General features: G+C 32.3%; 2 protein-coding genes across 2 annotated transcripts; one reads left to right on the forward strand and one right to left on the reverse strand.

The window, feature by feature from the left end:
* Positions 1-4626: 4626 nt before the first annotated feature.
* Positions 4627-6641, forward strand: LOC123272200. Its single transcript, XM_044738903.1, has 4 exons — positions 4627-4988; positions 5058-5377; positions 5447-5913; positions 6097-6641. The coding sequence occupies exons 2-4, from the start codon at positions 5368-5370 to the stop codon at positions 6514-6516; spliced, it is 897 nt and encodes a 298-aa protein (XP_044594838.1). The 5' UTR covers positions 4627-4988; positions 5058-5367; the 3' UTR covers positions 6517-6641.
* Positions 6642-14443: 7802 nt separating this feature from the next.
* LOC123275223 lies at positions 14444-19609 on the reverse strand. Its single transcript, XM_044743195.1, has 3 exons — positions 16318-19609; positions 15332-16054; positions 14444-15192 (listed from the first exon to the last, which is right to left on the reverse strand). Exons 1-3 carry the CDS (start codon positions 19607-19609, stop codon positions 14444-14446), a joined length of 4764 nt encoding a protein of 1587 aa, XP_044599130.1.
* Between the last annotated feature and the right edge of the window lie 3541 nt (positions 19610-23150).

Raw genomic sequence — 23150 nt, forward strand, 5'->3', positions numbered from 1 at the left:
GCCACAAGAAGAAAGAGTGGCAGCTAATTCCTCCCCCCGCGAAGAAATGCCTTACGGCGGTACCATGGGGGGTCAGAGGATAGAAGAGAAAGGGGTTTAGGGTTTAGTGGGTAGGGCCGTCAGCGTCGAGTTTTCGTATGACGCTGCGTCGAGTCGCCACATATCCAGGCCAAACAGCTATGCCTAGAATCCGTAAAAAGGATTCCCCCCCGTAAGGAAAAAAAAACACACACACACACACACACACATACATACATACATAGTAACACCCTCGCGGGAATAGTCAGAGAAGCTTCCTAGGACCTCAAAACGTCGAGATCTGATGAAAACTCGATTTTCGAAAAACGGGGTAAAACCAATAACTTCCCGATTTTCGAAAATTTTCAATTTTCTTAGCGGGAAGTTAAAAATATTCAATTATTGTTTGTTCTCTTGTTTCTTCATTTAATATTCTGGTATATAAAATATTCAAGTTTTTTAATTAATTATTATTATAGTGGAAAATTGTCCATAAAAACACTATGGAGGTTGCAGCCTTTTTTTGAGCTCTTTGCAATGCCTTGACTCACTGGTAAGCCATCAGTATTTGTCGCTCAGCCGATGTGCATCCATTTTATCTGTTTGGGGTAGAGCTTTTGAATATGTAAAGTCGAACCATTTGATTCTGAGATCGTCAGCAGTGAACCCGATCCGTTTTTGGGCCTTATGTTTTTTCCAGAGTTATATAACTGGGACGTTATTTTCGTCCTGTATGATGCCATTGTTGTCCAGAGTCAGGAACGCTTATGGTGGTAATTTGCCAGTCTTCTTTCTCTGCTCGAAGTCGTCAGCAGTGAAGCTAGCGAAGCCTTCGATGGCCTCGTTCTCTATTTGTAGTATTTTGCTAAAATAATCCCTAGTTAATCGAATGATGTGGCTGTCGATCCTAGGGATATCAGCCATATCAGCCATATTATATAGAGTTGTGTTGCTGACGAACTTCCTGTATTTGGAGTCAGTAGATCTGTATGCGCCTAAGCAGGCTCTGATGCATTTGCGCTCAAAGACTCTGAATTTAGACTGACGCGCTACCTGTTAACCTACGAGACTTACTTGTAGAGAAGAGTTTGAAATAACTACAAGTAATGCAAATCGTATACATAATCAATTTTTATAAGTTAACTTAATTAATACAGTTCCTATTATTTCATCCACAAAAAATACTATAAATTAAAAGATTATAAACCATTGGAGTAGCAGACTCTGATATAAAAAATTATGTACAATTGTATTCGCTGGGTGCGTAAGGCATAGTGGGGGACACAAAACTGATGTCAGCGCCCGCTGCGGGACAATACAGAACTAAGGGTGGCTCTTTATTACTTAAAAGCTATGAAAATAACACGTGTGTTAGTTTATTTAAATAAATAAAATAAAATGGGTCATCAAAATTGTTGTGTAGTTAATTGTAAAAATACTAGTAGAAATAGTGATTGTAAATTTTATAAGTTTCCGGTTGCCAATTGGAAATTAAATCAGCGAAAAAAATGGATAGCTGCTGCTCAACATCTCTCATATGTTCAGCCAGGATTAAATTTTTACCCTTTATTAAAGTTTGTGGTTGAAAAATAATATTATGGGTAATAGATTGCAAAATTAAATAAAGAATATAAAAATTTAAGATACATTCGTAAATATATAGTTATGTTAAATAGAGCTATTCGTTATTTTTTATATAATTTCAGATTGTTATATATTTAATATTAATACTGATTTTTCATTTAATATTAATTTAACAATAAACACCTTGACAGATTTTAACACTGATTAACCTAATTCACTTGAGATTTGTTTTAGTTATTGTGTTTATTTTCCTTACTATTTTCAACTGACCCAAGAAAAAATTTTTAATTTAATCTACATTCTGTGTAATATGTCACATTTTACATAGAAAACAAATTTTTTTCAAGTTTATTTAATTGTTTAAATAACTATTTGGCATCTAATACATGTAAATTTTCTTAAAAAAGCCACCGTAAGTTGTATCGTCAGGTGGCGGTGGGGTCACGCACCCAGCGAATATGATTCATTTATAATTATATATGATTTCCGTATAGCTGCACTGATAGAAAGATTTGTTTATATTTAATAAACTTTATTAACTGTTAATAAATGATTTTTGACATCAGAGGATTTAATAAATATTTATTAACAGTTAATAATTTATTTATTAAATACGATTCATTAAATGTTAATAAATGTTTGTTAACAGTTAACAAATATTTATTTAAAATCAAAAAGCAAAAATAGCAATTTTCTCTTGACATTTTTTATAACTTGATAGCTGGAATACATGATAATAATTCAAATCAATAAATAAATTAACGTTTTTAATATTGTCAAATATAAAAGATAATTATGAGCTGTAATAGAATTCGGTAAATTACAATAAACATTATTATAATGTAATATAATTAATGCAAATAATTTTAAAGATGATTTTTGTTTATAAGCAATCTTTATATCATATGACATTGCAAGTGGAACAAATTCACTCAACAAAATATTTATTAACTTTTAATAAATATTTGTTAACTATAAATAAATACTTATTATCTATATATTATTATAGTAAATGTATATTTAATATATGAAGATCGGTATTTTAAATTCATTAAATCAAGGATGGTTAATATTATAAGCCAAACTACCTGATCCAAATTGTTGGATAATGACTAATTTTTTATTATTATTTTTTTCACCATAATATTCTATCGGTATGAAGTTTCAATACCTTCAGAGGAAATTTAGGTAAAAATAACAATTAAAATTTGTTTTGACAATTATGATTAGAGAAAGATGTAATTTTTTACTCAGTGTAACTTTTTTCAGTGACTGAAAAAATAATTCAGATAGCCCAGACCAGGACTCGAACCTGAATTTTTTGGTTACGCGCCAAATGCTCTACCAGTTAAGCTATCCGAGACCTATCCGTAATTATAATTCAGTTACCTATTAAGCTCGACTGAGTAATTCTCATATGGCCAGGAATTCTTAATGTGTATTTAATATATTATAGTAAATGTATTTTCCTCCCAAATAAATATTTTTTGAATCCTAAAAATATTTATTAAAATTTAATAAATTAAATAATTGTCTTCAAACAAATTAAATTTCTAATAGTTAATGAATCCTTTTATCAATTTACATCTTTATATCTTTATATATATATATATATATATATATATATATATATATATATATATATATATATATATATATATATATATATATATATATGGGGTATTCCATGCCAAATCGACCACTTTTGAACTCGACCCCTTTAAATTTTGCTGAAACATTTCCATTCTTTTCTACCCTTTGAAAAACACTTTTGAGAATTTTTCAAATTTTTGGCCAACCCAAAAAGTTATGAATTTTTCAAAAACGGCTTTTATTTTCAAATAGCCATAACTTTTTTAGGCATCGACTTTTGGGTACGTTTTTTTTTTTAAAATTTTTTTAAATGAACTTTTGAAAAAATATATCAGAAAATTAAATATCATCAATTCTTCAAAATAATCGGCTTTTTTTGACCAAAACCGTTATTTTTTGGAAGTTCGACAGTTTTTTTTTTTTTTTTTCTCAAAAAAAACTTCAATTAATATGACAACTTTTCCCGTCCATCTCGGAGTGGCTCGGATTTTTTTTTAATTTTTTTTATTCAATTGAAAAAAAATTGTCAAATTTTGAAAAATGGAAAAAAATTTTTTTTTTCTAAGTTATTTCTATAATAAAATAAATGTAATTTAAATGTTTTGTGGTATAATATCCTTAATTTATAAGCTTATAAAACGATAGTAAATACTAAGATTCAAATTTGAACATATGAGTAATATCGATAATCTAGGGTATGACAATTATAGACTTATCTATAGTCAGTATACTAAAAAACTATACGCTAGTCTGTTTCGATTCATAAGTAAGGCTGTCACGCTCATATCCAAACATAACCTGTTAACCTTTTGTGTGATGTGGTGAGAGATTTTTGTCATTCCATTTTTTAAATAAGAGAATTATTGTTATAGTTGATTTGACCTTGTTTGAAAAGATAATTATCTTACTTCTACTCATCTACAGTGATTGGAATAATTTCATCGAGACATAATGGCATCAAAAATATTTTTCGATCGTTGTTGTAATCCATTTGATTTAGAATCACATTTTAAAAAAAAAAGTTTACGTCCAGCGACTGACATCATGAAAGTCACGTTGGGATTAAGTGATAATTATTTATTATGCAGTTCGTGTCGAAACAAAGCTTTAAAATTGGTAAAGGAACAAACAAATACTAGTAATGATACTACCGTTGATGCAAGTGATCATGAAGATGATTCTAGTGATAACAATGAGAACAGTGATGGTGCTGACAGTGATAGTAAGACAACTGCCACAGATCTCCCGTTGTCCTCATCATTCCGTAAGTTTTTTTTAAATTATTTATACATTACTTGAATGCATTTTTAGCAGCTATACGATTCATTGTTTTTTTTAAGGTTCTTTGTCGTTTAATAGTGAACCCAAAGATTCACAATCAAGCTCGGCATCCCAAGTTAGTGCTGCAACTCAATTACCCAGTACAAACGATGCATTGCGACTATTAAATCAATCGCCAATTCCTTCAAAAAAATTGAATGATTATCAATTTTTGAGTAATAAAATAAATCAGACGTCTGACAGCTTGAAAAAAATTTTGCTCTCAACTGCTGACGAAGGATCAATTGATGACGATGGTGAAAATTTTCGTTCATTAATTGAAAAGCTGCACGATAAATTCAATGATAAAGAAACAGAAAAGTCTTTAAAGATACAAATCTTAACCTTGTTACCTGAAAAATGGGGTGAAAGACGTATTTGTAAAACTATGAATACATCAAGACATTTATCAAGAGTAGCAAAAAAGTTGGTTGAAGAAAAAGGTATACTTTCAACACCTGAAACAAAATTAGGTAGGTATAGCGTAAAATCAATGGCTCTAATACATCTGAAGATTGATTCACTTAACATTTTTTTTATAGGGACGACAATTACTGATCAAATATTATTGAAAATTGCGAATTTTTACAACGATGATGAGTATAGTGCTTTGATGCCCGGCATGAAAGACTTTGTTTCAGTTCGAAATGATGATGGTAATCGGGTACACGTCCAAAAACGGCTTGTTCTGTCTAATTTAAAGAACTTTACCAATGTTTCCGTGAAATAAACCCTGCAGAGAAAGTTGGATTTTCGAAATTTGCTTCGTTACGGCCGAAACATTGTGTGTTAGCAGGAGCAAGTGGAACGCATACTATCTGTGTATGTACTATCCATCAAAACTTAAAGTTGATGATGCTTGGTAATTATCCAATTTATTAATAATCATACGTGCCTAGATTTTCAGTTTACTCAATCACTTTTATTTCAGGTACAAATGTTCATTCTTTAACGAGGAATACAGAAAAGTCGTTGAAACACTATAATGATTGCTTGGACATGATAATATGTGAGACTCCAACAGAAAAATGTTATTTGGGTGGATGTAACAAGTGTCCAGGGGTAGATGAGTTGAGTAACATTTTACTGACATGTTTTGAGAATCAGAAAATCGAGAATGTCACGTACAAGCGTTGGGTATCAAAACCAAGGAGCAGTTTAGAAACTTTTATACAGCCTACAGAAGAATTTATTGAAAATCTTTGTAGTGAATTGAAAGTTCTTCTACCTCACTCATTCATTGCAAAAGAACAAGCTAAGTTTTTAAAAACATTAAAGGAAACACTAAAACCAAATGAATATGTCATTATTTGTGATTTTGCAGAGAATTATGCGTTCGTAGTACAAAATGCAGCATCTGGTTTTCACTGGAATAATGATCAGGCGACAGTTTTTCCGGTAGTTATTTATTATAAAGTAAATGACAAACTTGAACACAGAAGTTTAGTGATTACTTCAGACTGTAATAATCACGATGCTGTTGCTGTTCATGTTTTCATCAAAATAATAACTGATTATGTGAAAAGTCTTCCTGAACGCTGTAACAAGATTTATTACTTTTCTGATGGGGCTCCTCAACAGTTTAAAAACTTTAAAAATTTTGTTAATTTGTACTACCATGAAGATGATTTTGATATTCCTGCTGAATGGCATTTTTTTGCAACTGCCCATGGCAAAGGTCCGTGTGATGGAATTGGTGGTATCCTCAAACGACTTGCAGCAAGAGCAAGTCTCCAGCTTGCGGTAGATAAACAAATAACAACACCTATAGGACTTTACGAATGGACTTCTGATCCGGATAACTTGCCAAATATCATAGTCAAGTTTTCTCCAGAAGAAGACTATAATACAGCATTGAACGACTTGAATGACAGATTTACGAAAACGAAACCAATTGTAGTAACTCAACAACTACATTGTGTAATCCCCGACAAAAATGGTTGTTTGTATGTAAAAAAATTCTCAAACTCTAATGAACATAGAATTTGTAAAATATTGTAACGCCAGAGAGAACATTAATGATTAAATTATTATATTGTTTTTGTAAAATCATTAAAAATTAACAATATTAATTAATAAGCTTAGTATTTACTATCGTTTTATAAGCTTATAAATTAAGGATATTATACCACAAAACATTTAAATTACATTTATTTTATTATAGAAATAACTTAGAAAAAAAAAATTTGTTTCCATTTTTCAAAATTTGACAATTTTTTTTCAATTGAATAAAAAAAATTAAAAAAAAATCCGAGCCACTCCGAGATGGACGGGAAAAGTTGTCATATTAATTGAAGTTTTTTTTGAGAAAAAAAAAAAAAAAAAAAAAACTGTCGAACTTCCAAAAAATAACGGTTTTGGTCAAAAAAAGCCGATTATTTTGAAGAATTGATGATATTTAATTTTCTGATATATTTTTTCAAAAAGTTCATTTAAAAACAAAAATTTTAAAAAAAAAAAAAGGTACCCAAAAGTCGATGCCTAAAAAAGTTATGGCTATTTGAAAATAAAAAAGCCGTTTTTTTGAAAAATTCATAACTTTTTTTGGGTTGGCCAAAAAAATTTGAAAAAATTCTCAAAAGTGTTTTTCAAAGGGTAGAAAAGAATGGAAATGTTTCAGCAAAATTTAAAGGGGTCGAGTTCAAAAGTGGTCGATTTGGCATGGAATACCCATATATATATATATATATATATATATATATATATATATATATCTATATTGTAACGTAATATTAAATAATGTTTAAATAAATTGATTCTATTTGATGTGAAAATCCAATTGAAATTATTATTACGTACAAACTTACCAACTTGGCGCGCCTTCGAATGTAGCAAAAGAATTATACAATATCAAATAACAGTAACTGTTACCCAGAAGGCGCCAGTTAATTTTATTAAAAATTAACAAAATAGATAATCAACCAAGCTAAAAAAAATTTCAATTACCGGCTAAAGACAATTTACTCTCAAAGGGAATTCAGGAGATTATGCAGATTATAGGTTGTGTCAATTAATGTCTCAATATTATTTTCCAATTTTCTAAATTTATTAAAAGAAACAATTTATGAATAATCAAAGAAGAATTTCAAGGCTATGACGTCACGCAGGACGCCGTCAGCTTTACAAATAGTAATTTTCCTAGTACTTTTATTTAAACAAATAATCAATTTATTTAGCAACCTTTAATTAACTAGCCTAATTAGCGATAGTTCAATATAAAATTTAACTAGTAAGTCTGGAATTGAAAGCCGAAGCTACGCAATTCTAATCCAATACCAAATATTAATTCAACGCTTACTTGATACAATGTCGATTTTCAGAATATATCAAAATAATTATTATCACCCTTCAGATAGAGCTTGGTGCTAACAACAAAAAAACTGGAGTCCTTGGACCACACTTAATTTAATTATTCCTAATCAATTTATTACAAATTATAGTCTTCACTTTTTTTTTTTAATAAAAAAAACAGCAACAAAAAAAACGTGCTCATTCTGTTTACACCCAAGGCGGTCTCTCTTCCCCCCGATGTGTGTGCTCGCTCACCGGTATCCGCTCCGTGGCGCATGCGCACTGCTATTTTTTTTCTATTAAGTATTTTTCCAAAACAATTATTTTCCTTTTTTTTTTTCTCTTTTTTTTAACAGTACGTTACAATATATATATATATATATATTATATATATTATATATATATTATATATATATTAGGGTGCTTTTTTTTTTCAACAATTTTTTTTTTCAGTCCCATCGTAAAATTTTGTTGCAAGTACCCAAAAAAAAACACCCTGAAAGTTTAGGCCCTCAATATTAATATTAAGACCTCGACCCAGGCGTTTAAAGATTTCCCCTTAAGAAAACACAGGAATTTTGATTTTTTTATGTTTAAATTTCTATAGCTCAGTGGCATTTTACAGCATTGCTTCGAACGTGGACGGGTTTTTTTCAGAATTGAATGTTCTACAAAAGTGTCCATTGCGGCCAAGCCGTTACTCGAATTGGCGAGGTAGTACAGGCCTCTAAACTTGATTTTTTCATGAAATTCGCGTTTTTTCGCATTTATCTCGTGATTGACGAGAGCTACAGAAAAAATGTAGATAACAAACTTGTAGAACATTCAATTTCCTACAAAAAAGCTCCTAAGCACAAAGTTGCTACAATCAAAATTTTCATAGATATTTAATGATGAATTTTTAGTAATTTCAAATGTTTATCGAAAATTGCGTCAAATTATAAAAAACATCTTTAAAAAATATCATTAAATATCTCCAAAAATACTGATTTTAGCGACTTCTTACTTAGGATCTTTATTGTAGGAAATTAAATTTTCTACAAGTTTGACATTTACATTTTTCCGTAGCTGTTGTCATTCACGAGATAAATGCGCAAAAACGCGGAATTCATGGAAAAATCAAGTTTAGAGGCCTGTACTACCTCGCCGGTTCGAGCTACGGCTTGGTCGCAATGGACACTTTTGTAGAGCATGTAATTTTGAAAAAAACCCGTCCACGGTCGAAGCATTTCTGTGAAATACCACTGAGCTATAGAAATTTAAACATAAAAAATCAAAATTTCTGTGTTTTTTTAAGGGGAAATCTTTAAACGCTTGGGTCGAGGTCTTAATATTAATATTAAGGACCTAAACATTCAGGGTATTTTTTTTTTGGTACTTGCAACAAAATTTCACGATGAGACTGAAAAAAAAAAAATAGTTGAAAAAAAAAGCACCCTAATATATATATATATATATAGATATACATATATATATATATATATATATACTAGCTGTTACCCGCCCGCCCCGCTGGACGCTTTATAGAATTGTATTTTTAGATCTAGACTTGAAATTGAATTGGAGTATTATTTTGACTTGCACAGATTCCAAATTCCATCAAATTGGCCTGTATCTTTTATCCATGTGATTATTCTAGCTGAAATTCATTGTAACTTTCAATGTATAATCACTATAACATTCCCGTGGCTTTCTTCCAAAAATGAATATTAATTGACACGAAGAAAAAAAAATAAGGAAAACGGTTGACCCTGAAGGCCAACCCTGCAACTTCCCGCTAATTCCATACCTGGATGCTTAAAACTGCACTTATGCCGTTTTTGAGCGCTCTTCGAGCTCAAAAATATAGTTCATGTGTTGCTTTGAACTCTCCGAGCTCGAAAAAATAACATTTCTATGCTTTTGAGCTCTTCGAGCTTAGACGTCTAATAAAAGTTTGATAAAACACTATTTTTTGAGTTTTCAAACCGCAATAACTTTTGAATAAATGAACCGATTTTTACGCGGTTGACGGCATTCAACGCAGTTTTTTAAGCCTTTTGGAAAATCTTTAAGTTTAAATTGATCAAACTAGAAATTTCGGAGTAATTCCGAAAAAACACTTTTTTGAGTTTTCTTTCCTGCACGATATCTCTCGAATGAATCAACCGATTTTGACCGGATTAGCGGCGATCGACGTGGTTTTTCAAGGTTAAGAGCTGATTAGTTTTTGTAGTTGATCGATAGAGCCGTTTGAAAGTTATTAAAAAAAAACCACTTTTGAAAAAATTTTTTTTTACAGTTTTTTTTAGATTTCTCGAAATCTATCGGTTCGAATCGGTCCAAATTAAATCCAAAATCTAAGTTTGGATAAGCCCTATCGAATCGGTCAAGCCATTCAAAAGTTATGAGAGGTTTACATACTTATATATACACACACACACACACACACACACACACACACACACACACACACACACACACACACACACACACACACACACACACACACACACATACATACATACATACATACATACATACATACATACAGACATAGTGACACCCTCGCGGGGATAGTCAAGGAAGCTTCCTGTGACCTTCAAACGTCGAGATCTGATGAAAACTCGATTTTTGTAAAACGGGGTAAAACCAATAACTTCCCGATTTTTGAAAATCTGAGATTTTCTTAGCGGGAAGTTAAAAATTTGAAATGAGCATTGATAGTTTTAGTTAAAGTAATTGTAGGTCTCATAAGTGAAGTTGAAATCTGCCTAGCTCTAATTGCGACGAATTTCGCCGTTAATTAAAATTTTCTCCGTAACATCAATTATACATAGAAAATTATTTGTACTTGTTTTTTCCGAATTTTCTTAAAATGAATAGCCAAATTTCTTTTCTATATCTCATGTGTTTAGAAAATGCAAGGCTTTTCATCTGTTACATTTTCGCGATCCCATAATAAGAACAATTCATCGGTTATGTGATCAGCAAAAATAAAATGTATATAAAATTTTTAGTCCGTTGACTGAATAGCTACATATAATGTTAAATTTTGGAAACGTTACAATTACTTTTTTGCCGCTGCCAAAGAGACAATTGTTGTAAGAAAATATCAGTATTAAGAAAGAAAAATATTTAAATCGGTTGACCTTGGAGGCCATCCCGGTATTTGCCTGTTTCTCTTGAGATTCTATCAAATTTTATATTTGTAGGAACTGTATTTGAAGAATATGAATTTTTTGACAATTATCACTCCCGCACTCCTATGTGGGGGAGGAATTTCGTAAGATCTTATTCGAGATGATTTCGACATTATAAACAAAAGATTCCAACAAACCTTCGAGTCCATAGAAACTATTGATTGGAAATGAGAGATTTTCATTGTTAATGCCCCCGCAATCCCTTTTGGATTTAGAATTCGAGAAAATCCATTCTCAGCTGAATTTGACATCGTACAAAAAGATTCCTACCAAATTTAGAGTCTGCAGAAGTTACAGTTTGGAAATTAAAATTTTAGATTTTAACACCCACCCCTGCAATCCCTATTGGAAGCAGAATTTTTTGGAATCCGTTTTGAGATGATCTCCTCATGACAAATGAAAGATTCCTACCTAATTTCGAGTTTGTAGAAGTTACAGTTTGGAAATGGAAATTTGAAATTCTAACACCCACCCCCGCAATACCTGTCGGAAGTAGAATTTATTGAAATCCGTTTTGAGATGATCTCTACATGACAAATAAATGATTCCTACCAAATTTACAGCTTTTAGAAGCTATATTTTGGAAATTAAGATTTTTTTGTCAACACCCACGACCGCAATCCTTATTGGGAGTGATTCATCGTAAAATCCGTTCCTAGATTATTTCTACATCATATATAGAAGATTCTTACCAAATTCGGAGTCTATAAGAGCTATATTTTACAAACGAGAAATTTTTATTATTAACGCCTCCGCAATCCTTTTTGGGGTTGGAATTCAATAAAATTCATTCTTTGCTGAACTGGACATCATACACGAAGATTCTCACCGAATTTGGAGTCTGTAGAAGTCACAGTTTGAAAATGAAAATTTTAGATTTTAAAACCCACTTCCGCAATTCCTATCGGAAGTAGACTTTATTGAAATCCATTTTGAGGTGATCTCTAGATGAGAAATAAAAGATTCCTACCAAATTTAGAGTTTTTAAAAGCTATGTATTGGAAATTAAGATTTTTTATTGTTAACACCCACCCCCACGATCATTATTGGAGTTGATTCGTTGTAAAATTCATTCTTAGATCATTTCTATATCACATATAGAAGACTTCTACTAAATTTGGAGTTTATAGGAGCTATAGCTTGGAAATTAAAAATTTTAATTGTTAACACCTACCCCCGCAAACTCCTATGAGGTATCTTAAAATTCGTTCGTATATTATTTCTACATCTCTTAGAGGAAATTCCTACCCAATTGGAGTCTGCAGGAGCTATAGCGTGAAAATTGAAAATATACCTCTGGGGTGAGGTATCGTAATATTTGTTTATAGATTATTTTTACATCTCATACAGAAGATTCCTACCAAATTTGGAGTTGATAGGAGCTATAGTTTAAAAACGGAAATTTTTTATTTTTAACGCCCCCGCAACCCCCCTTGTAGGTGGAATTTCGTAAAATCCGTTCTTAGCTGACCTCTACTCAGTGAAAATAATATTCCTACCAAATTTCAAGTCTCTAGGTCTTATAGTTCCAGAGATATCGTGATGAGTGACTATACACTGATAAAAAAATTGACTTGACTCAAGATCCAAACTCTTGAACCAAGAATACCATATTGAAGAAAATGATTTTCTTGAGTCAAGAGAAGAAATTCTTAAGCTAAGAAATTATTCTTGGTCTAAGAAAATTTTCTTGTCTCAAGAATTTATTCTCTTGACTCAAGAAAATCATTTTCTTCAATATGGAATTCTTGGTTCAAGAGTTTGGCTCTTGAGTCAAGTCAATTTTTTTATCAGTGCATCTATAGAAAGTCTTCTTTATAGTTAACTATGTTTCAATCTATAACGCTAGTAAATACTTTTGTTTCCTTAGTTTCAACTTATCGCATATAGCAGATTCTTATCAAATTTGGAGGTTATAGGAGCTACAGCTCGGAAATTTAAAATTTCCATTATTAAGACTCACCCCCGCAACCTCCTGTGGGGTAGGATATTGTAAAATTCGTTCATTAATTATTTTTACATCACTTACAGAAAATTCATACAAAATTAGGTGTCTGTAGGAGCTACAGCTCGGAAATTTTAAATTTTCATTGTTGACGCCCACTCTCCCAATCCATATTGGGAGTAGATTGTCATAAAATCCGCTCTTAGATCATTTCTACCTCACATATAGCAGATACTTATCAAATTTAGAGCCTTTTGGATCTACAGCTCGGAAATTTGAAATTTTAATTGTTAACACCCACCCCCACAATCCGTATTGGGAGTAGGCTATCATTAAATCCACTCTTGAATTATTTATACACCAAATAGAGCAGATTCTTACCAAATTTGGAGCCTATAGGAGCTACAGCTCGGAAATTTAAAATTTTCATTGTTAACACCCTCTCCCGCAACCCCCTGTGGGGTAGGATATTGTAAAATTCATCCATAAATTATTTTTACATCACTTATAAAAAATTCATACAAAATTAGGAGTTTGTAGGAGCTATAGCTATAGCTCGAAAATTTTGAATTTTCATTGTTAACGCCCACCCCCGCAATCCATATTAGGAGTAGATTGTCATAAAATCCGCTCTTAGATCATTTCTACATCACATATAGGAGATTCCTACCAAATCTTGAGTCGATAGGAGCTATAGTTTAAAAATGGGATTTTTCCATTGTCAACACCCCCGCAACCTCCCTTGTAGGTGGAAGTTCGTAAAATCCAATCTTAGCTGACCTCTATTCGGCGAAAGGAATATTCCTACCAAATTTCAAGTCTCTACGCCTTATGGTTCCAGCGATATCGTGATGAGTCAATATATAGGTGGAAATCTCTTATATATATATATATATATATATACTAGCTCATACCCGCCCGTTTCGCTGGGCATACAATAAAATTTTATAGTGTAACCTAGACGAAAAATATAAACAAAATGATTAATTTCAAAAAGATAATGAATATAAATTTTGAATTAGAGAAAAGTGATTGTTTGTGATGACCGATGTTAGCGAGTATTAAATATATAAGAAAAGTATTTTATTATTAACAATCAATCAATCAATGGGTCAGTTAGTCAGTAAATCTGTCATTACACAGATTTCCGCATCACCCATGAGGTACTGTGTAGTGAGATGCGTTCCCATTATTTTACATGGCGGGTCCCCAGTAGGCCTAAACCATGTAAAAATTACCAACATGAAAATAAAGATATATTCTGAAAACTTTTTATTTAAAAAAAAAAATCTTTTTTTAATTTTTTAAACCCATTGAGTTATATTTTTTAGTAAATTTCACTTTGATGTTCTTTATTTTTTATGTATGGCAATTTTTATAAATATCAACGAAATTTTTATTTTTTATCACGTTAATTTATTTCTTTCAATCATTACATCTAAGTACATACTATTATCATATGATTACTTATAATAATTGTTAAAAATATATAAAATCTAAAATAATGTACTTACATGTTTAAAACTTCTTTATTTACAACATTTTTCGTTTGCTTCTCTGGTTGAAGAATGATGAGATCTTCATAGGAACTTACTCTTGAACATGTTACATAAAATTGACCATGGGAAAAACATTCACTTTGCAAATCTACACCAGCTAATTTTAAACTCTGCCTTTGAGCTTTATTAATAGTCATCGGGAAGCAAACTCTAACTGGAAACTGCAAACGCTTAAATTCAAAATGATAATCTGATGGAATCAAAGGTATTCTTGGAATGAATACATTTTCACCCTCATACTTTCCTGTAAAAATGGTCGCTTCAATTAAATTTTTCCGCAGAGTTTTTACCTGTAGTCTGGTGCCATTACACAATTTGGGAGGATTCAAGTTACGCAACAACATTATCGGTGTACCAATCTTTAGATGAAGAATATGAGGTGGTATGCCTGGCGGGTTAAGTGTATGCAGAAACTCAACAGGATAATGAACAGTTTCCTCTACTTCTATGACTGTATCCACAGACTCATACTTCATATGTTCAGTTGTTTGTTGTTCTAGCAGTAAGGTATTAATCCTATCAGCTGATTCATTTGTTGGAGTCAGAATAGCTCTTTCTTTTAACCATGATAAACTATCTAATGCACCACGTTGAATATTCGGGTATATTCTATTAATCAAAGTAATCAACTCTCCCACAGTTTCACAAAGGTTACTTGGAATGGTTATTTTTCCTTCTTCTTCTGGGAGATTTCCGTTACCTATGTCAATCAATAATTCTGAAAATTTTCGCTCTCAAGTCATTTTGAAGACATACCCTCATATTAACTTTCAACGATAGGACTTTTATATTAGGCCATAAAATTGAAGATTTTAGGCAGGCTTTAATTTCATCTGCACGTGTCCCTCGTGGTACAACAGGTAAAGTTTGTCTGAAGTCACCAGCTAAAAGAATAGTCAACCCACCCATAAGTCGATTATTCTCTCTAATGTCTTGAAGTGTCTGATTAAGAGCCTCAACACCTTTCTTGTGGGCCATAGTACACTCATCCCACACTATAATTTTTGTTTCTCTGAGTACATGCGCCATGTCACTTTGCTTTGAGATATTACAAATGGGATTATCGGAATGATTCAAGTTGAGAGGTAGTTTAAAAGCTGAGTGCGCCGTCTTGCCTCCATCAATTAACGTAGCTGCAATCCCTGACGAAGCAACAGCAACAGCAATATTTTTTCTACTCCTAATTTTAGCAAGCAGAAGATTGATCAAGAAAGTTTTCCCAGTTCCACCAGGAGCATCAAGAAAAAACAACTTCCCTGAATTAGAATCAATACTGTTCAAGACTTCATCATAAACTTGTTTCTGATCGTCATTTAATTTCGAAACCCCTACAGAAACTACTTCGATCAACTGAGAAACATCATAAGCCAATTCATTCATGTACTGACGGTTGTTAATAACGTTGCTTTGCTCTCTTAATGGTTCTGGAAGTCCAAATTCTAACAATGACTTACCTGACATTGATGTAACAATATCTTCAAGAAGGATAAGATACTGGTTGTAAACGATATCAACGATCAGTTCAACATCTCTACTCTCTCTTTCCATTTGTCTTTTGATATGTTGTATAGAATAAGTGCCATATCAAAGCAAATTTTAAGGGAGTTGGGAAAGAATGGATAGGGGAAAGGGGGGACCTACTCAGTGGGAATTTTTCCGTAATTGGTTGATTTAAAAAATAATCAGACAGCCCAGACTGGGAATCGAACCCAGATCTCTCGGTTACGCGCCAAGGGCTCTACCAGTTAAGCTATCCGAGACAAGTACTGACTACTTTATTCAGTCACGTATATAAGTGCACTTATTCTATATACCGGTTTGATATCTTCTGCCAAACTTTCCCGGTACTTTGTCCATAATTTTATCGGATCTCCCACTTGACAAAAAACCAACATAATCGCGAATAACTCTCTAATTTTATAAGGAGAATAAAAAATAGAAGCTTCCTCTAAAGTACGATCCCAGTTAATATCGTCTTCCAATAATCCAAGTGCTCTGCAAGTTGCTTGAAAAGTCGGATGCTCTACCCCTTCTACAGTTTTTAAATCATTGAATGAAGTAGGACCACGAATCTCATGTAGGAGAAGGCGTAAATAGTAGCATTCAGCATTACCGGGATGGACAGTATACACTCTACCCAACACATGATCTTTTTTAATTTCTGGAAAACCTGTCACGACTTTTCCTTTTTTCCTCCTAATAAATTCATTGTTTCTCCAAACGTAATAACCTGGAACTTCACTATACAAAAGAGTTCGCGCAAAACCATCTACTTTACAGAGATCGAAAAAACCTATAAGCGTTGTTTTCTTTGGATTCGCGATTTTATAAACAATGTTCTCTTCTGTGAAATAAACTCTTTGACCATTTTCTAGATGAACAGCAAGATGAACAACAGGAGGATATCTCTCATGAATGTGAAAACCGAAAATACGCCAGACTGCTTCAGAACTGCTTATGTATCGTCCTGCTTCATACCTAGAAACCTCATCTAAATTTTCAACGGTAAACGCTGCCTGATCAGAACCCTTATTTACGTACTTGCAGATGTATCTGATAGATTTAACTGAATTGCAATACTCAACATTGACATGAGCTTTGAAAGTACGTGACAAAACAGGATTAAATGGTACCACCCATCGATTATCAATATCATTTCCATTAATTTTTATTGCTATTCCACCGTCTTCCGGAGATCGCCTTCGATACTTAGGATATCCATCTTCACCTGTTTGAGTTTCTTTTAAGAAAGGCCTTGGGTATCGTTTAGTGCAAACACCAGCCAGCATGCAAGGTGAACTGAAGTTGAAAACTCCACACGGGCCATGAATCATTGTTGATTTAATAATTTCATGAAGTGTTTGATCCTGATCGGGGTCAGGTAATTCAGCTCTTATAACTTCGTCAATAGAGTCAGGTCTTATTTTTTCTTCCAACCAAAGAAGAATATGAACATGTGGAAGTCCACGCTTCTGCCATTCCACAGTATACATGTTACACCTTACATTGCCAAAGATACAACCTTTTGTCAGAAGATTCATCATGTGCTTAACTTTCAAACAAAATACCCTCGCAATGATATCGTGTCGATCATAAGATTTTTGTCCTTGTCTCAAAAGATCTTCAATTTCTGACCATTTAGGATTGCAAGTGAATGTAATGAATAAATCTGGACGTCCGAAATGCCGTACGTACGTCATAGCGTCTTGAGTTCGTTCATGCATGTAGCGGGGTCCACCAGTGAACGAAGACGGCAATACAACCATTCTACCAAGTTCTAAAAACTGTCCATCTCTTTTTACCATAGCGTCTTTTAGGTGGATATATTCCTCACTCCTAAGTTTTGTTTGATTATTACGAATCCAATTGAGTCTTTCAGTTTCAATCTTAGCATACATGTCAACTAAAAACTGATTAAAGAGATTACGAAAGAGTACTAAATGACATATTTCACTAACACGCTCCATTAACCTATAACTGTAGAACTCAGAAGCAGAGACAGTCTTCTTGAGAGGGGACCTAGTCTTTGCGTCACGTTTAGGTATGTTTATGTAATAACCATCCTCTCCACGGAAAAACATCAAAGGGTACTGGAGAGCATCGTATGCACGATGCGTTTCACTAATCCGTATTAATTTATTGTCTATACTGTAAAGAATTATATCTCTTTTTTCGAAAGCCTGACCGACAATAACAACTGCTACTTCATTAATTTGAGGAACATTGAAACGACCCTTGTGCTGACCTTGCGGTTTTCTATCGGCATTAATTACAACCTTGAACTCTTTTTGGTCTTTAGGAACTGAATCGATAGCGGCCTTGAAATCCAAAATATATTTATTATTTTTATGAAGCGACTTCTGTAGTTGGCTAACTAATTCGGGTTTAACACCAGGAGTAATTCCACAACGGATTTCACTCTCACGTTTATCATCCCCAAGAAAGTACAACTGAAGAAAAGAAGGATGCTGATGAGGTTCAGCCATAAGGCTACCTATTCTGTGGTACACTTGCCCCTGAATTTTAAATGTTGGCATAAAATTTCCCTCCTTCACTTCTTTTGCTCCAAATGACGTCATCTGAAAACATCCGTTATACTTTCGAATCGTGGAAAGGAAATGTTCTGAAAGCGGGTCTTGATGGATAAGGAGACTGTACAAAGGTTCAGGGTAGGGCTCAATTGTAGGAAGCTGGACTTGACCACCACTGCAGCACATCCCTGGAGGTTCATCCATCCATTTTAAAGCACGACAATAAATACACGGTAATCGTTTTCCGATGTTTACAATTTTATCATTTCCATAATCGATGTTCGTTTTATAGTGAAAGCCAGACAAAGTCTTAGATTGCCAAGGTGCTAGTTTAATTTGTAACCTTTTTTGGTTGTATTTAACTACAGCTGCCTGATTAACATGTTGGTTTTGAGAAACGCACCTTTTTACAGCTTCTCTATTTACTTCAGGATGACTTTTAGTATATTTCGCAGCAGCTACTCTATTTACTTCAGGATGAAATTTAGTATATTTTGAAGCAGCTTGTCTCAATTGTTTATTCCTAATTGCATTTGTAAATCGTTTCCTCCTTTTTTTTCCTCTATTTGGTTGAAGAGGTATTACATTATCACTAATAGATTCACTTGAACCTGATAAATTAATTTTAGATATTGATTGAGGCTGTAAAACTTCCACTGACACATTTTCTTGAGGCTGAGACACTGAAAATGATACATTTTTATCATTTTGTTGCACATTATCATCACTATTTAAATTCAAATTTGATAAATTAATGTTAGAAACTGATTGAGGCTGTGAAACTGCCACTGACACATTTTCGTTAGTCTGAGACACTAAGAATGAAACATTTTCTTTAATTTTTTGCACATTATTATCACTACTTACATGAACATTACCACCATGCATTGACTCGACAAAATCAATCAAAGCATCGAAATGACCGTTATTAAAATTTCCCGTAAATCGTAGTCTTTTTATACCCTGTGTCGCTTCTCCAACGGAAGCCATGAGGCAGCCACCTTGATACACTTGAAATTGATAAGGAAATAATTCTGCAGCTGCCATAATTTCGCAAATGGACCCATACGTGTTATGCTTAGACATTTCTGTACAGTAAATACCTTGAGTATCATAAGGGGCGCCAGATGGCATTTGTGTGACGCATTGAAATCTTGTCCAATTTTTTGATACATGTTTAACAATTTCTTTTCGAATTTCGTCAGCCTTCGATACGTTGCCGTATATCAGTAGGGACAGAGTAGAGAATAAACACGCTCCGTCACCTATAATCTCGACAATTCGGAAAGGGATATAATGCCCACCTATTAAAATATATTCTACGTTCATAATAAAAATTTTTTAAATATTATAAATAAAAATTTTCAATATAATTGAATCTTATCCTGAATTTAAAAAATATAAAAATTTTAATCAAAATAAAGAAAATATCGTTAATAAAATATTAATATGAATTTAAAAAAAGCATTAACAAATTAATGGAAATTAAAAGTGTCATAATAACTCACCAACACAACAGGAGTAAATTTAAATTATAAAAAATTAGAGCAATATCAACAAAACTCACCAATAACACAATTGAATTAAATGGAATTATTTAAAATTATAACTTATGTATTTTTAGATAATTAATTAAAATTTGATATCTTTTTTTGTCTATGAAATAATTGTTTTGACAGCTCTGAATTTGTTTATAAATTACATGAATAAATATGTTATTATTCTTTTGTCTAAGCGCCAACTTCAATAACGTTATTAAGATTGGTAATTCAGATTATTATTTCTTATCTTAGCGCCATTTTTTTATAAAATATGAATTTTAGTGATCAAGATTATGAAATTAATCACATATTAATTGGGAATATAAACAACAATGTTATTATATTAATTTTACTGAAAATTAACATCGATAAGATAATGAATAAATTTATTTGTGCTTATAAATATAAAAATGAATATTTTTAATCTTTATTATTAAGAAATTCATCACAAATTAAGTGGTATTAAAAAATATATTTATTATTATTCATTTTATTAATAATTATCTTAAATCTACCTTTTTTTATAATAATTTAACGATATTGTTGTGAAATTTTAGAGAAGATACATCAAACACAATTTACCATTTTAATTTTAATCATTAAAATCAGTATAATCATTTAACAATATCAACATTAATATTTATGTTATATTTATCTGTTTTATGATATAATGGAGTTCATCCTTCATGATCATTCCAATACATATTAGCTATTTCAGTTATTAATGATTTAGCTATTCTTTCTTAAAAAAAGTATGATTATGAATTCCTACTGTCCCAACAATCAATCGATAAAAATCGATGTATTTGCCTAACATTGTATAGAATAATACTGTTGAATAATAATTGTATAGAATATTAATATTTAGTAACTTTCTACTTTTATTCTAATCATTCCTCTGAATTTAGTTTACAACCGAATTTGTTATTACAATTTATCTATTTTAACAGTTGTTATAGCAACGGTAACCATGGCAACGGTATCCATGGCAACGGTAACCATAGCAACGGTTACCATGGCAACGGTTACCATGGCAACGGTTATCATGGCAACAGTTACCATTGCAACGGTAACCATGGCAACGGTTGATTAGCGTGGGTGGTTGCGGGGGGGGTGAGTTCTATAATTGATGGGTGCCACTTGATGGTTTCTTAGATTGGCGAATCAAAATGACATTTTCTAAAAAAAAAAGAGAGAGAGATATAGGGAAGGGGGAAGAAGGCACGGGAGGGGAGGGGAAGAATGAGAGGGGGGAGGGGGTAGCATACGTGATGGTAGACGAAAAATCCATTTTGGCTAGGAATTGCGTAAAATCTGTTCTTAGTGAGCGTCTACATCACGAATGGAGTAACTATGCTAAATTTCAAGTCAATCGGGTGAATAGTTTCGGAGATCTCGTGATGAGTGAGAGAGTGGTATTTCGCTTATATATATATACTAGCTGTTACCCGCCCGCTCCGCTGGGCACTTTATAGAATTGTATTTTTAGATCTAGACTTGAAATTTAATTTGAGTATTGTTTTGACTTGCACAGATTCCAAATTCCATCGGATTGGCCTGTATTTTTTATCCATGTGATTATTCTAGCTAAAATGCATTGTAACTTTCAATGTGCAATCACTATAACATTCCTGTATCGTTCTTCCAAAAATGAATATCAATTGACACGAAGAAAAAAATTTGAAATGAGCATTGAAAGTTTCAGTTAAAGTTATTGCAGGTCTCATAATTGTAGTTGAAATCTTTCTAGCTTAAAGTGCGACTAATTTTGCCTTTGATTAAAAATTCCTCCGTGACATCAATTATTCATAGAAAATTATTTGTGCATGGTTTTTATAAATTTTCTTATAATAAGTAGCCAAATTTCTTTTTCATACCTCAAGTGTTTAGAACATGCATTGATTTTAATCTGTTATATTCCTGCGATCCCGTAATAAGAACAATTTATCGATTATGTGATCAATAAAAATAAAATGTATGTAAAAATCTTAGTCCGTTGACCGAATAGCTACATGTAATATTAAATTTTGAAAACCTTACAATGACTTTTTCGCCGCTGCCAAAGAGACGATTGTTGAAAGAAAATATAATTATTAAGAAAGCAAAATATTTAATCCGTTGAACTTGGAGGCCATCCCGGTAATTGCCTGTTTCTCTTAAGATTCTATCAAATTTTATATCTGTAGGAACTGTATTCGAAGAATATGAATTTTTTGACAATTGTCACTCCCGCACTCCTATGTAGGGGAGGAATTTCGTAAAATCCTATTCGAGATGATTTCTACATTATAAATAAAAGATTCCAACAAAACTTCGAGTCCATAGAAACTATTGATTGGAAATGAGAGATTTTCATTGTTAATGCCCCCGCAATTCCTTTTGGATTTAGAATTCGAGAAAATCCATTCTCAGCTGAATTTGACATCGTACAAAAAGATTCCTACCAAATTTAGAGTCTGCAGAAGTTACAGTTTGGAAATTCAAGTTTTAGATTTTAACACCCACCCCCGCAATCCCTATCGGAAGTAGAATTCTTTGGAATCTGCTTTGAGATGATCTCCTCATGACAAATAAAAGATTCCTACCTAATTTCGAGTTTGTAGAAGTTACAGTTTGGAAATGGGAATTTGAAATTCTAACACCCACCCCCGCAATCCCTGTCAGAAGTAGAATTTACTAAAATCCGTTTTGAGATGATTTCTACATGACATATAAAAGATTCCTATCAAATTTATAGCTTTTAGAAGCTATATTTCAGAAATTAAGATTTTTTATTGTCAACACCCACCCCCGCAATCCTTATTCGGGGTGATTTGTCATAAAACCCGCTCTTAAATTATTTCTAAATCATATATAGAAGATTCTTACCAAATTTGGAGTCTATAAGAGCTATATTTTACAAACGGAAAGTTTTCATTATTAACGCCCCCGCGATCCCTTTTTGGGGTTGGAATTTGATAAAATTCATTCTTAGCTGAATTTGACATCATACACGAAGATTCTCACCGAATTCGGAGTCTTTAGGAGTTACAGTTTGAAAATGAAAATTTTAGATTTTAGCACCCACCCCTACAATTCCTATCGGA

This window comes from Cotesia glomerata, linkage group LG1 (genome assembly GCF_020080835.1).
Source record: "Cotesia glomerata isolate CgM1 linkage group LG1, MPM_Cglom_v2.3, whole genome shotgun sequence".
Classification (NCBI taxonomy): Eukaryota; Metazoa; Arthropoda; class Insecta; order Hymenoptera; family Braconidae; genus Cotesia; species Cotesia glomerata.